The 12,719-nt window shown below is 37.8% G+C and overlaps 1 protein-coding gene across 1 annotated transcript in view; it reads right to left on the bottom strand.

Annotated features, from left to right (window-relative positions):
* The window catches only part of LOC131780075 (mitogen-activated protein kinase-binding protein 1-like), a 32,462-nt gene that overhangs the window by 12,075 nt on the left and 7,668 nt on the right, over positions 1–12,719 (bottom strand). Inside the window, exons 5-34 of the mRNA XM_066169325.1 lie at positions 12,238–12,339; positions 11,695–11,772; positions 11,510–11,548; positions 11,111–11,212; positions 10,763–10,945; positions 10,148–10,218; positions 9,653–9,742; positions 9,369–9,444; positions 8,934–9,047; positions 8,279–8,381; positions 8,108–8,145; positions 7,437–7,503; positions 7,213–7,327; positions 6,446–6,537; positions 6,219–6,344; positions 5,952–6,025; positions 5,305–5,384; positions 5,177–5,215; positions 4,980–5,055; positions 4,387–4,498; positions 3,859–3,922; positions 3,421–3,460; positions 2,946–3,016; positions 2,710–2,810; positions 2,132–2,199; positions 1,871–1,960; positions 1,389–1,467; positions 990–1,057; positions 730–762; positions 221–298 (exon numbers count right to left, since the gene is read on the bottom strand). Coding sequence (XP_066025422.1) covers positions 221–298; positions 730–762; positions 990–1,057; positions 1,389–1,467; positions 1,871–1,960; positions 2,132–2,199; positions 2,710–2,810; positions 2,946–3,016; positions 3,421–3,460; positions 3,859–3,922; positions 4,387–4,498; positions 4,980–5,055; positions 5,177–5,215; positions 5,305–5,384; positions 5,952–6,025; positions 6,219–6,344; positions 6,446–6,537; positions 7,213–7,327; positions 7,437–7,503; positions 8,108–8,145; positions 8,279–8,381; positions 8,934–9,047; positions 9,369–9,444; positions 9,653–9,742; positions 10,148–10,218; positions 10,763–10,945; positions 11,111–11,212; positions 11,510–11,548; positions 11,695–11,772; positions 12,238–12,339 — 2,469 coding nt within the window. The remainder of the gene's footprint in view (positions 1–220; positions 299–729; positions 763–989; positions 1,058–1,388; positions 1,468–1,870; positions 1,961–2,131; positions 2,200–2,709; positions 2,811–2,945; positions 3,017–3,420; positions 3,461–3,858; positions 3,923–4,386; positions 4,499–4,979; positions 5,056–5,176; positions 5,216–5,304; positions 5,385–5,951; positions 6,026–6,218; positions 6,345–6,445; positions 6,538–7,212; positions 7,328–7,436; positions 7,504–8,107; positions 8,146–8,278; positions 8,382–8,933; positions 9,048–9,368; positions 9,445–9,652; positions 9,743–10,147; positions 10,219–10,762; positions 10,946–11,110; positions 11,213–11,509; positions 11,549–11,694; positions 11,773–12,237; positions 12,340–12,719) is intronic.

The raw sequence follows: 12,719 nt of genomic DNA, 5'->3' as shown, positions 1-12,719 counted from the left end.
TGAACTCTGCATGGCTAAAAAGGAACCGCAAACAAGAACAGTGAGTCCTGGGCACTTGTTAGACTCTTTTGCAGCCAATTTTTGCTCTAGTCGTGCACCATGCTTTCAAAGGAAGCAAAGAACATGCATTCGCCTCAAGCAACCGCGGTGTTTACAACTCAAAGTTACGTTGGTTTATTAAGTGTCGAGAGAAAAATTCGAGATTGCTTATGTTTCTAACCTCGGTATGATTCTTCTCTTCTTCGCTCAAATTCTCCAGCGCTGCTCGGCCGTCTGAGGGGAACAAGTCATCATCTTCCTGTTAAAGAAAAGTAAGCTCAGTCCGCGCATTGATGTCTGCTGCTAAGTATTTCAGCGTTCCCTTCAGCCCTCCTGCTACACTAAGTTTGAGACTGTCGCTTCATTTTCATCATGTACTGTTTCTGGCTCTGTGAAATTTAATTAATATTTACGCTGATCGAGAACAATAAAAACAAATGGGTAGATGCATGTAACGTCGATCAAATTATACCAAAAGAAAACTTGGAAACCATTAGGGCAACCATTAGAGTGAACCGTCCATCCGACCCAAGGGGAGTAATGCCGTAATTTCATCTGTTTATTCGTATTGATTTGTGACTGTGATTTGTGCAAGACCGTGGTTTAACTGTTATACTTAATTGCTGGGCCCTAATTCAAAAGCTATTCCTTTTAATGTAAAAGCCTCAAGCAGAAGATAAATCATCTTACCCCATAAGTAAGTGAGCAACGTCTCTCGAGAGGCTGCAAATGAACAAAACAAGCAATTACAATCTTAAAAAGCTACCTCTGCCAAAAGAACGTTCCCAAAACGCCCTTGTGGACTTGGGCTGGAATTGGGAAAAGTTTTCCTTTTCCTATGGATGCTTTGTGTGAAGCGATCTTTAACATCATTATCATCACTATTATCACTATTATTGTTATTATCATTATTAGTAATTTCATTATGATCATTGACTGATGTTACATACGCTGCTTGCTAACGCTCTCATTTGCTCCTGAAGAGAGATCGGTTCTACTGTGTATCTTTTCCCGCCATCTGCAAAGTAATAAAATCAGTAAAAACGAAAGTACTTGCATCTCATTTCCTCTTACATAAATGAGATCATTTAGCGCTGAAGAGAACATCGCACAGTATGAAAGGATTGTTTTCTTTTTAATTGAAGAAATTTTTCTCTCACTGACACTGGTATTTTCTAAATCTAATCAATCAAAAAACAACAAAGTTTCTTAATTTAAGACTGAAATAATCGGAACGTTATTGCCGGATGTTTATCTCGGTTCAGACGTAAAATGGATGATAATTCATAAGGTTATTAGGAAACTTGTTTGGTATAACGGTACTTTTGACTGTTGTATTATGCTCTAACCTGTGGGATCCAGCAATAAAGGAATCGGTTTTATCTTGCCATTGTCACCAGCAATGTGAATACCACCATTCTGGACTCTCTGTAAGAGAGAAAACGAAGTTCCAAGAGAAAAACAAAATCAGTTTTGATAGAATCAAGTTTTATCGTTATTATTTGAGTGACATTCAAGGTTTTTCCCGAAAGCTAGAAAAATCTTAACGCTGACATAATCACAAACCAACCAGGATCTAGTACATAACACTGCTTCAATTAAAATTTAGAATAATCAATATGAATCAAGCACAAAACGGAGCAATCACATTTAAAGAGCGGAATCATGAAGATACAATCTGCGTAGCGCGGGAAAATTTGCAGCCCGTGTCAAAGCGCGGGAAGACTTGCATTTGGCCAACTCCAAGAGCGGGAAAACACGCAGCCACAAACGCGTAAGTCGTTATTATCCAGCAAATATCGAACCAGGGAGGGGTGGGTAAGCAACTTACCTGAGCCCATCGCCCTCCGGGTTGAACTACTGTTCCTGTGTTACTCTCTTCCGGAGAAACCGTAGTCTTCTCATTTCCTTCAGCGACGAGCTAAAATAAAGGCAAAATATTGTCTCAGTTTAGTTCGAAAAAGCACAGTAACTGCTCAGAACATTTGATAAAATTAGGTAGTCTTGACCAAAAAAAGCAAATTTCTCCGGATAACTCTGGAAGAAAAGATCGGGTGTCTGTTAGAAGGACACTGGCATCAAAGTAACAAACCTGCTTTTTGGCCCACGCAGGTAGCTGCCCCACGCTGAAACGGTAATCTTTAACAGGAGGACTGGGATCTAGTATGCAGAAAAATTAAAATCACTTGGAATCTATCACTCTTATTCGGACCGATAATTTCAAGCATTGTGACGTAATTCGATTTGCTTTCAGATCGACTAGTTGATGAGGGCGAAGCCTTTATCACCTATCACGCGTAGAAATCTAATTAGTTGTGTACAACAAAACTCTACTAATCACTCAAAATAGGCTTGTGTTTTTATTAACCGTTTAACTCCCATGAGTAACCAATACAGAATTTCTCCTTGCAATATCTATACAACATCGAGCAGACAAGTGATGAGAAAAAAGAAAAATTTCAATCAGGGGATTATAAGTAGATCCAGTACCAAATTCTCTGAACCAACATCATGAGACTTAGATGGCAGACAGTACGGGGAATAACTAATGAGATCTTTGTTAAGTACTGATACAACTATGTCATACCACGAGCTACTCTCTTAATTTATCCATCACGGAATAAATGGCATGTAGCTTAGCCAATCAGATTGCAGAAATTTTAAGTATACCTTTCATTGGTCTGCTGAACGCTGAAGGGTCAGCTGGTACAAAGTCGTCCTCTTCAGCCGTTTCGATTATCGACGGATGAGCCATTTGGTAAGTCTCACGTCTGTAGAAAAACATTCAGTGAAAAACACAAATATAGTGTCCTCTTCAAGCAATCAGTTTACTACTAGTTTCTTTGCTTGAGATTCACAAGGATAAATTTTCCCTTCAAAACAAAATGATATTCAATATGGTATACCTGATGGGAGTGCCAAACTCGATTTTGTTTTCTGGCTCCTCTCCAAGTACGTGAAGTTTCTCCACCATATTCTGAGGAAAAAAACAAACGATAGTAACATTTGCAAACCATACGTCAATTCAAGTGGATCAGATCCGTCAAAAGGTTACCCAAATACAAATGGTTCCATCATTTGAAAAGAAAACGCCTATTTGTCATTTTTTTTTGACAGTGAGTCGATTTGTGAAAGGAAATCAGTTCTGAGTATTTATCTTTCTCAACGATGAGAGGTTTGCAAAGGACTGCACTTCACAGATAAAAGAAAACAGACTGCTTTTTTTGTAATTTAAACTACGAGGATCTTTTGATTCCCCAAAAGGAAAATTTTGATTCTCCTGCGACAAGTTCAAGAAACGTAATGTTAGTTAAAACCTTTGAGTTATTTGAGAATCGGAAAAGTTTATAACACTTTACAGAAAAAAATGACTCGAGATACCTGGGTGTAAGTTGATGGTATTTTCCACACAAAGATGCACCTATCATATAAAGCAAGAGTCGTGAGAAAAGTAATCAAAATAAATATAATAATTATGGATCATCCGCATTTAATTGAAGAAGACACAACAAAGACTGAAAACCACTAGGAAAATTGTGAATCTATTTTGTCTGGTGCTACCCTTTACCTTCCACGATCTCATAAGTAATTCTCTTAACTGTCACCCACGAAAATTTTTACGACATTAGTTCGGAGAATTTGCTAATAGATCAACTAATAATCCCCTAATTGATATTTTTCTTTATTTTCATGACTTGCCTGCTTGATATTATAAGGAAAAATTCAGTCTTGTTAACTCATTAAAGGATTAATTCAGTATTTGTACCGAGAGACGCAAGTTGATAAACATACATCATCAAAACACTGTTCATTACTTACCCATCTCCGCCAACAGAGATGAGATTCTTGCAGTCGACAGAAAATTTCAGACCAGTCACCACCTCTGAGAAGACAATAAAAGAATTACTGTTGCTGGCGAGCTTTAACATTGCTTATCGTACGAAAGTACGTAGGGTTCGACTTGAAAGCTTGAGAGGCATTTTACACCTTAATATTAACGATTTCTCCAGGGTCTGTTACATTTATCAAAGAGCAGACGTTCAGGGAACCTTTCAATTTTTTTTTTTTAATTTCAAATAACTACGGCAGTAACCAATCATTACAAGGCTTGCACGTTCAACCACTCAGATAACAGTTCAAGCGCACACTCAGCTAGCAGTGTATTCAATTCCCCGCCTTCACCAACAGTTCAGTTAGTCACAAGCATCCTTAGACTGTGACCTATTGCACGTTTGTCTTTGATCCCAGTTAATACCCAAAGCTGTGGGTTGTCGAGTCCGCGCTCGTTGACAATGATTTCTGTTGCGAAACAATCTTACTCTTTTACAAGGCTTTTGTTTCACCTACCTGAATGACCAGACATACTCGCGACACATTCACCAGACTCAAACTCAGTCAAACACACGCTCTTGTCTGAACAACTGGTGGCAGCGTATGTCCCAGAAGAGTCCAAAGTTATCTGTGAAGAGAAGTAAACTGCTTAGCTAAATTTACGAGCCTGGCCGAGAAAAAATCGTCTATCATTTGCGATCTCTTCTTTACTCTCGTAACCTAAATGTTTGAATCAGGGGTGATGTTGTGAGGAGAAATTAGATGCTGGTCAAAAATTTAACCTTTCTTGTTGTTTTTCGGCTTACGGCTACTTGTTTCACACGTTTCTTTCTCTCAATAAACTTGTATTTCGCTATCTTCTTCGCTTTGAAGGAATCTTTTACGAACAGAGCAAGGATAACATGTCTGTTATCTACAAACCGCTTGAAAGTTCTCCGACTTTGAACATTTGAGGTTACTGTTCAGTTTTGTAGTTTTTCGTCTATCGCAATTTTCTCTCCAAGGATAATTTTCCAACTAGTTTTCAAATAACTTTCATTCCTCGTAAAAATATCCTTATCCAAACTGTCACATGGAAACATCATGAAAGGCTTTCGCCGAGCACTTACCCTAACCAACGTTCCGTCATCTCTTGGAGTGCCTTTGTAATTTCTCGTCTGCTTGCCACTATTTACATCGTACACTCTTCGAGCAGAACGAAATTGATATACAAAAATCAGTTCAATGGTAAAAAGAATGAATCATTTTGCATGATTTGTCACGATCAAAAACAAAAAAGGTCCACAAATATAGAATACAGCCGTACCTAACACCTCTGTCCTGACAAGCCGTAGCAGCATATTTCCTGAAAGAAAAACCGGAATACTTCTTTTAAATTGTTTCTCGTAAATCTTGTGCACTCGGCAATTTCGTTTAATAATAAACCAGACTCACCCTGATGGATCAATGTCCATGTCGTAAAATGTTGTTTTACCAACATGATTCGTTGTTCGAACAAACTGAAATTCGGGATTCTGCAAAGAAACAAGAATAGAGATGGTTGCTCAAACAGCTCGACCTAAAAAGTGCTTCACAGCGAAGAAGAGTAAAATTTAAGACAAAGTACGAGTACAAACAAAAAGGCTTTATTTACTGAAAAGTGGAGATAATCGGTAAGCAGCAAGAGAAACAAGACGGATATCATATGCCAGCCCCTTCAATAACAAACCGAGAATTTAGAAGGAAATTTAAAATAAATGGTAAATAGAACCACGACACTTTTGTTTCTGCTTGACCACACAACGGAGCTGCAGCACTCAGAGAGCGAGAAGACGCAAGCGGAGACTCCATACCCCAAAAAATATGGTAATCCAGCAAGCCAAGTTTATTAGCTTGTGACGTAATGGGTTGGCCATTCATCAGAGCGGGCACGTAGTGTAAGTCATGCATTTATGATTCCTGCAGCACGTATTTATGTCTACAAAAACGTAAGCCTTCTCTGGTGGGGAAGGTGTTTACTGCTGGATTTCTGACCTCTCCAGTTTGTGTAACCTTTCTTTATTCGTTCTCTTTATCTCATGTAGCAAAACTGATAACCTCACCTGCTGGGCTGTTCTGAATATGATCGACTTGTCTGCTGCACAACTCAGAAGCTGTAACTCATCGGATTCTGACACTAAAATGTAAATGTTCAACAGAATTACAGTCGAATGATCCACTTACAACAAATATATTGTAGCAAACCCTACAAAGAGCAAGGATTGCTTCTGAAGAAAAGTCAACAGAATTGAGTTTCCGAGACGAAACACTCATTTAAAGGCAACTTTTCGGCTCAAATTTGAGACAAGCAGAAATTAATTTTCACCCACCGTTAAATTTGACTGACGTGATTGATGCTGAGTGATCATCCAATGTTTGAACAAGGACAAAGTTGTTCACGATATCAAAGATATGAATGAGTCGATCTCGGCCGGCGGATGCCAGTAGTTTGTGTCCTGCCAAGAGAAAGAAACGGCATGGTGAAAACTCAAACTACAATTACCACATAAACTCCAGCCGCATATTAAGATAAAATCCCTTGGGTTGACATTCATACCTGATTCATTGGGTGAAAACTCCACACACAAAACTTCAGACTCGTGCGCTTCAATCTTTGCGACTTCATCGAAAAACATCAAATCGTATACCCTGATGTAAAAAACACACGTGAGAAGTGAATTATTTTGTAAACCCTTCCAGGACCGGAAAATAATCCGAAATCCACCATGGCTCATCAGGATTGTTCTGCACTTTTATTTACTTTTCTGTGGCTTTCCACAGTCGAGAAATATTCCAGAAAAGTAAACAAAAAGCCCGGATGAATTTTGTTTACCCTCTCTCTTCGTAAACAAGTCATATGTGTGCCTTGACTTCCTTCCGCAAATGCTTGAGGGTAACTCTATCTCGGGCATTTTATCGACAAAATTTTGATGACGTAAGCGAAAAAAAAGAACCGTATGGTCACAGTTTAACCTAGAACTCGGACATTCAACCCATAAAGTTCAACTTGATAACGTAGCTGTAATGGGATCTGCATCATTCGGATGCACCGTGACTTTTACTTGTGTAGGCAGTACTTAAACGTGCAGAAATTCATATTAACCAGACGATTTACTAACAAGTTTTATTTGTTAAAGCTCTGCAACGCTTCCAAGTTGTATACCTAACATGTTGGTAAACTTTTTCCTTTCTACTTTGGCGCAAGTAACCACTAGGTAAGCATAGTGCACGGACGTATTTTGATCTTAGTACACTCTATTTCAGTTTTTGGTCCAATCTAAGACTCCTGTCGATTGCTACACAAAGCAGCCTATTTTTTTTTACCTGACATTTCCAGATCTGTCCCCCGTGGCGAGTGTTTGCCCATCAGGACTAATGCGAAGACATCTTACTCCAGCATTTCGCGTATCACCGGTAGAATCTCGCATGTTCTTTATGGCTGTTACAAATGAAAACCACAGATTACCAAAAAGAAAATCAAAAGCAAGCAGCTTTATCTTTGGAAGTTTGGAAAAAAATTTTTTCGTTAAGAATATTTATTCACTTACCAGGGCTAATATCATTGTCTTTAAGGTTTGCCACTGTATCTTCCGTGTATAAGACTTTCATCATCTCCTGCAAATAAATTGAAATCCAGGAAATTTTTAACAACTTATCAAGTTCATGCTGAGGATTCCACTTATCCAAGGACGTTCTTGGTGAGAAGTTATCCATCTTCAATTGCTTCGCGGAAATAGACAGAAGAAACAGGTGTAACGGCCTTCATAAGCGCTCCAAAAAAACTGCAAAAGCTACCCTTATCGCTTTTCCCCAAAGATATTTGTAACTTCAGGGCTGAATAATGTTTGAGACACGATGACCTGCCTATTGGCGCTCTGAACTCGACATTGAAAGGTTCGAGTGAGAGTCATAAGGGTCACTGTACCGTGATCACGGGCAAGAGACCCATACTGTGGAGCGACATTGCCTCTCTCTCTCTCTCCTTCACCCATGAATACGAACAGGTGAGAGCAAATTGGTAAGGAAAATTGAAGAAACGCTTCATGGTGACCTTCGATTGACTACATTCCCTAACACAGGGAATAACAATATTTCTAGTCGCTACATTCTAACTGGAATCAGTATATGTCCTTGCACCTGCTTCAGTCAGTCTCGTATGCAGCTTAATCTTGCAACAAAAAATAAAAAATTTGGACCATCTAAATTGCACCAAACTAACCTTACTATAAACGTTTCTCTCAAATAATATACTTGTTCCTGAAAGAGACCATACCACTCTATCAAATTAAATCCTCAAGCAAAATCATGAAATCAAAATTAGGCATAAAAGGAACCAAATCGTGAAGCATAGAATACGGAAAACCTTAAAGACTACAGAAATTATCATCACCTTCTTCAATGTTCCATACTCTAACAGTGTCATCAGACGAGCATGTGAGAAAGGATCCCGGTGGCAGAGCCGCCTGGCGATTATCAGTCACATTGGGGTAAACCTGCAACATTGAATATACAACAATTTTAAAAAACATGTGGTGAGGTGAGCTGAATTTAAACCGTCCTCATCGTAGGACCCGTAAAGACCTGTGCGCAGTTTTTTTGAAGACAATTTCAAAGAAATAAAGTAAAATCTCTGGTTGAGGGCCGTGCGCGATAGCACGAGCTGAGAAAAAAAAATCATAGCACTCCGTACGGCCTTGAAAATGCTGAAAAAAGAAGGGAGGTCAAGTGATAAAATTCTTATTGACTAAAACAGGTCAGGCCGAACAGGAAAAATACTAGGCTCTAGGTCATGACATTTGGACCTCGCACCTTATGACCACGAGTCACACCTTTTCCCATGAGGCCCCACCTGACTCAGTTAACACCTACAAGCAAGTAAACAGTTCACGTCTCTGTTTACAGGACCGTTATTTACACATGAATTTATATTGTGTGGCTGACTTAATCTGTAAGTGGGACAGATGAAGCTGGTCCCGTGTTCCTATTGGCTACCTGAGGGTAAAAACTGAGACTGCCATATCTGTTCCGCCAAACTTAAAGTTTACCTCAACTCCCCATACACACGTGCTGTGGTAAAGTGACGACCAAGCTTTTCCAATCTTTTTCATGTCCTTCACGTCCCATGTGTACAGACTGTGGTCGTTATAAACACACGTCAGCTATAAGAAAATTAGAAAGAAAATTTTCGGCCAGGTGACTCAGAATAAGAAAATGCATTCAAAACAACGTGAAAAGGGTCAAGGCATGTAGTAAAAGCATTATTCTCTTAGGTGTTCTCGAAATATACTTTTCATTCCTATTTTATGACTTTCCGTGATCCAAGCTCAAATTCCATGTTTTGCCAGGTTTGCCAGATTTTCCTTGGCCCCTACAAACTGTCACGCTTAACATCGTGCTGTCAAACTGTTTCAAGCAAAAGACTTGCCTGTCAATAATTTTTGTCACCATAAAATGTGATAAAATCAAAGACATGAACGTACCTTATGGTTTACTGTGTCAAACGCTACAGCAACGGCGTCTGGATAAGCTGCCTGCTCAGACTTTGACAGAGGGTTACTAAAAAGACAATTAGAACGAAGTTAACTTAAACACAGCAAAAAATATTAACCAGACTTATACGCCATAAAGCGAACCTTTAACTATGGCACGGACAGTACTTTATTTTTAGACTTAAGTCCCAATAATCAACCTCTTGGATTGACTAAAAAATGTATTCTCGATTCAAATCAAACTCCCTTTGTATAAAAAAGCATGTTACCTTTACCTGGAATCAATGCCTTCTGCTACATTAACACCCAGAAAATGAGGCTTTGGAATGGTTACTATAAACTGTAACTTCAACGGGTTGAAAACTCTGACAAACAAATACAAAGATATAATAATGAAATAAATCATCACTAAAAAGCAGATTGAATTGTGACTAAGTTTGAATATCTAATAACTACGAACTCTCATCATCCTCATATCCTAGCAGTATGCAGGAAGTTTGTCACAATGGACCTACTAAAATGGCCTAGTCTGCTAAGAGTCTCTTAAAAATCAGTGGTAGAGCATCCGACGAACTAATCGGAAGCTCGTAGGTAAATAAATAAATAAATAAATAAATAAATAAATAAAAAATTAAATAGACTTTAATGGCTATCACGATTACTTGTGGACCCAATAGTTTACATTGTGGGCCAGAATCCTATTTGGAGCACTCAGAATTCTTTTTATGTCAGTACCATTCACTGAATGACATCTTCTTTTACTCAGTTACCTTATTATTCCATCAGCACATCCACATATAATGTAATGTTCACTGACTGCCAATGCATATGCTTTAGATGTCTGGAACAACAAGAATTACATGTAACAAACATGTTTACTGTTATGATAATTGATGGAAAAGCTAACACAATAAACTCGCAAATGAAAATCATACAGAGTAATGTCATACCTCCTGATGGGGTTAATATTACTGATTTTATTTACTAAAGAAGTTCCTTCATAAATTTTCCGCCTGATAATGCTTTGATGAGATCTTTGCATGGTATAACACCATACAAAATGTCAAGGAACTGCTTGTTGTTCATGTGATTGGAAATTTCAGACTAAGGGATGCCAGGACACAATAAAAAACACAACCAATAACTTTACCAAGCACAAAAGAGATTCCACAAAAGATGACTTGGCAGCAAACATTTTTGCTGCAAACTTTCATTCTTCCTGATCATTACTACACAACATGTGCTTCATTGAGAGGACAGAGCAGAGACTGAGTGATACTTAAATTTGTCAACTAACCGGTGAGTAGTCTGACCTGTTATAAAATCCCAGGACTACTTAAACAGTACTAATGGTTGAAAATTGGATAGTATTTATTGTGAGGTACCTTGAGCTCAACCCAGGTGTCTAGCACTCTCTTGCTATTGATGGAACACAATAATCCTGAGCTAGTCACACAGTAAGTGATATCAGAGTTAACTCCACGACCACATGCTACATCACAAAACGTGTTATTCCTCTGCTCTCCTAAAAGTCCAGCTCGCCCATTGATTACCAGTGTCTTGGAAACCTGCCAGATTGGAATTAACACAGAACATTTAAGTAGGCCAGTTAAAAGTTTTCCCCAAGTGATCAAAATTATTTTCATAACAAAAGATTTCTCAACCATCAGACAACAAACAGATATTATATCATCAGATCAATTTAAAAAAATATAAATTTTAACTTTCCTCACCTTAGATTTGTTTGATTCAGTGTCAAAATACCAAAATTTCACATGACGGACACCAACAGTAACAAAGTAGCTACCATTTTCAGAAAATGAAAGTGCTGAAACCTGACAAAAAAGAGAAAAAAAAACCCAGCATGAAGAAAATTGAAGTCTGACTAATGAAAATCAATTTCACTTGATTGTTGTGGCATTTTAAACAAAAATGACCAAAGCTGGAAAATCTAAACTTGCCTAGAGATTGACACTAATGTAGGTAAATAATTATCTAAAATATATCACAGGCTGACATCACATAATTCTTTGCTGAACAAGTTATTAGGAACTTTCCTCTCAGAGTGCCTCTCTTGAGTGCACACTTAATTTGGAGCCTCGCTCTGATGTACAGAATGACAGAAAACCCACCTTTGATGAAACTTTGTTGCAGGCTACCTTTGTACCACTCTGTTAAGGAAAAAAAGAGTAATTTGAAATCTATCATGGACATAAAAAAATGGACGCCAATGAACAACCTGAACATCTGTTATCTCAAGAAATATCTTGCTAAAAATTACTGCCTGTAAGCGGATTTAAAGTATGATCATAGCTACCTTCCAGTTCCATATATTTACAATCATGTCATGCTGGAATCCAACAGATGCCACATATTTCAAATTGGGTGAAAAAGCCTAACAAAAGTATCAATAAGATTTCATTAGCTACTATCAACTCATGCATACACTGACTAATACTTAGTTACCAAATAGTTAAAATAATATATTCTCACCAACAGACTATATGTGCCTTGTTAAAGAACATAAATACATGACTAAGCTAGCCTAGTTCAAACTGGAATACCAACAAAATCACAGCTGGATGAGCTTTGTTACAAGGAAATAGTTTTAAGCAATAGTTATAACTACATGAGTTTGTCAATTAGAATGATGAGTCTGCTTTAAACAGGAAATACATTTTCATGTTTTATTGTGAAAATGTTCATAGAAATCTCTTCCTCATTGACGTGAAGTGTTGCAAAATAAGTTTCAGAATCATCAAATCAACACTATTACTAACATTGGAATCATTGATAATCTGAATGAGATGCCATTGATAATTATTGAAATTAATATTTATATGAATTATTATTAACCTACCACACATGAAATACCAAATTTATGTCCTTTGACCATCTCTGATATCTGTGGATGTGACTGGTCTTCCATGTCCCACACACGCACACATGGCATATGACCACTCTATTCAAGAGATTGCAAAAGAAAAAAAGCTAAGTAAAAAAGAAAAATTCTCAAACTTCTCTGTTTTGAATTACTCAGCCTAGGTTTCTTCTACTTTCTACAACAATGCTATTTGAGCGGCTAGAAGTACTCCTACCAGTCCAAAGAGCTTAACATTGCATCAGAGCACCTGCAGCTTATAAATGGGAAAACTATCTACTTTTATATAATAAGCTCAGTTATGCATGCATTCTGATTGGTTCTCATTTATAATCTATTGTAAAGACGTATAGATGACATTAATATTAAAACTTTTTTTCCGTATATTTAAATTCTTTATTATATAAAACAAATAGATTCCAAGTTGCCGTGCATCTGTTCAGTAATAGATCACAGAGGAC

Source organism: Pocillopora verrucosa, chromosome 7 (genome assembly GCF_036669915.1).
Source record: "Pocillopora verrucosa isolate sample1 chromosome 7, ASM3666991v2, whole genome shotgun sequence".
Taxonomy (NCBI): Eukaryota; Metazoa; Cnidaria; class Anthozoa; order Scleractinia; family Pocilloporidae; genus Pocillopora; species Pocillopora verrucosa.
This window is presented reverse-complemented; position numbering and strand designations above follow the sequence as displayed.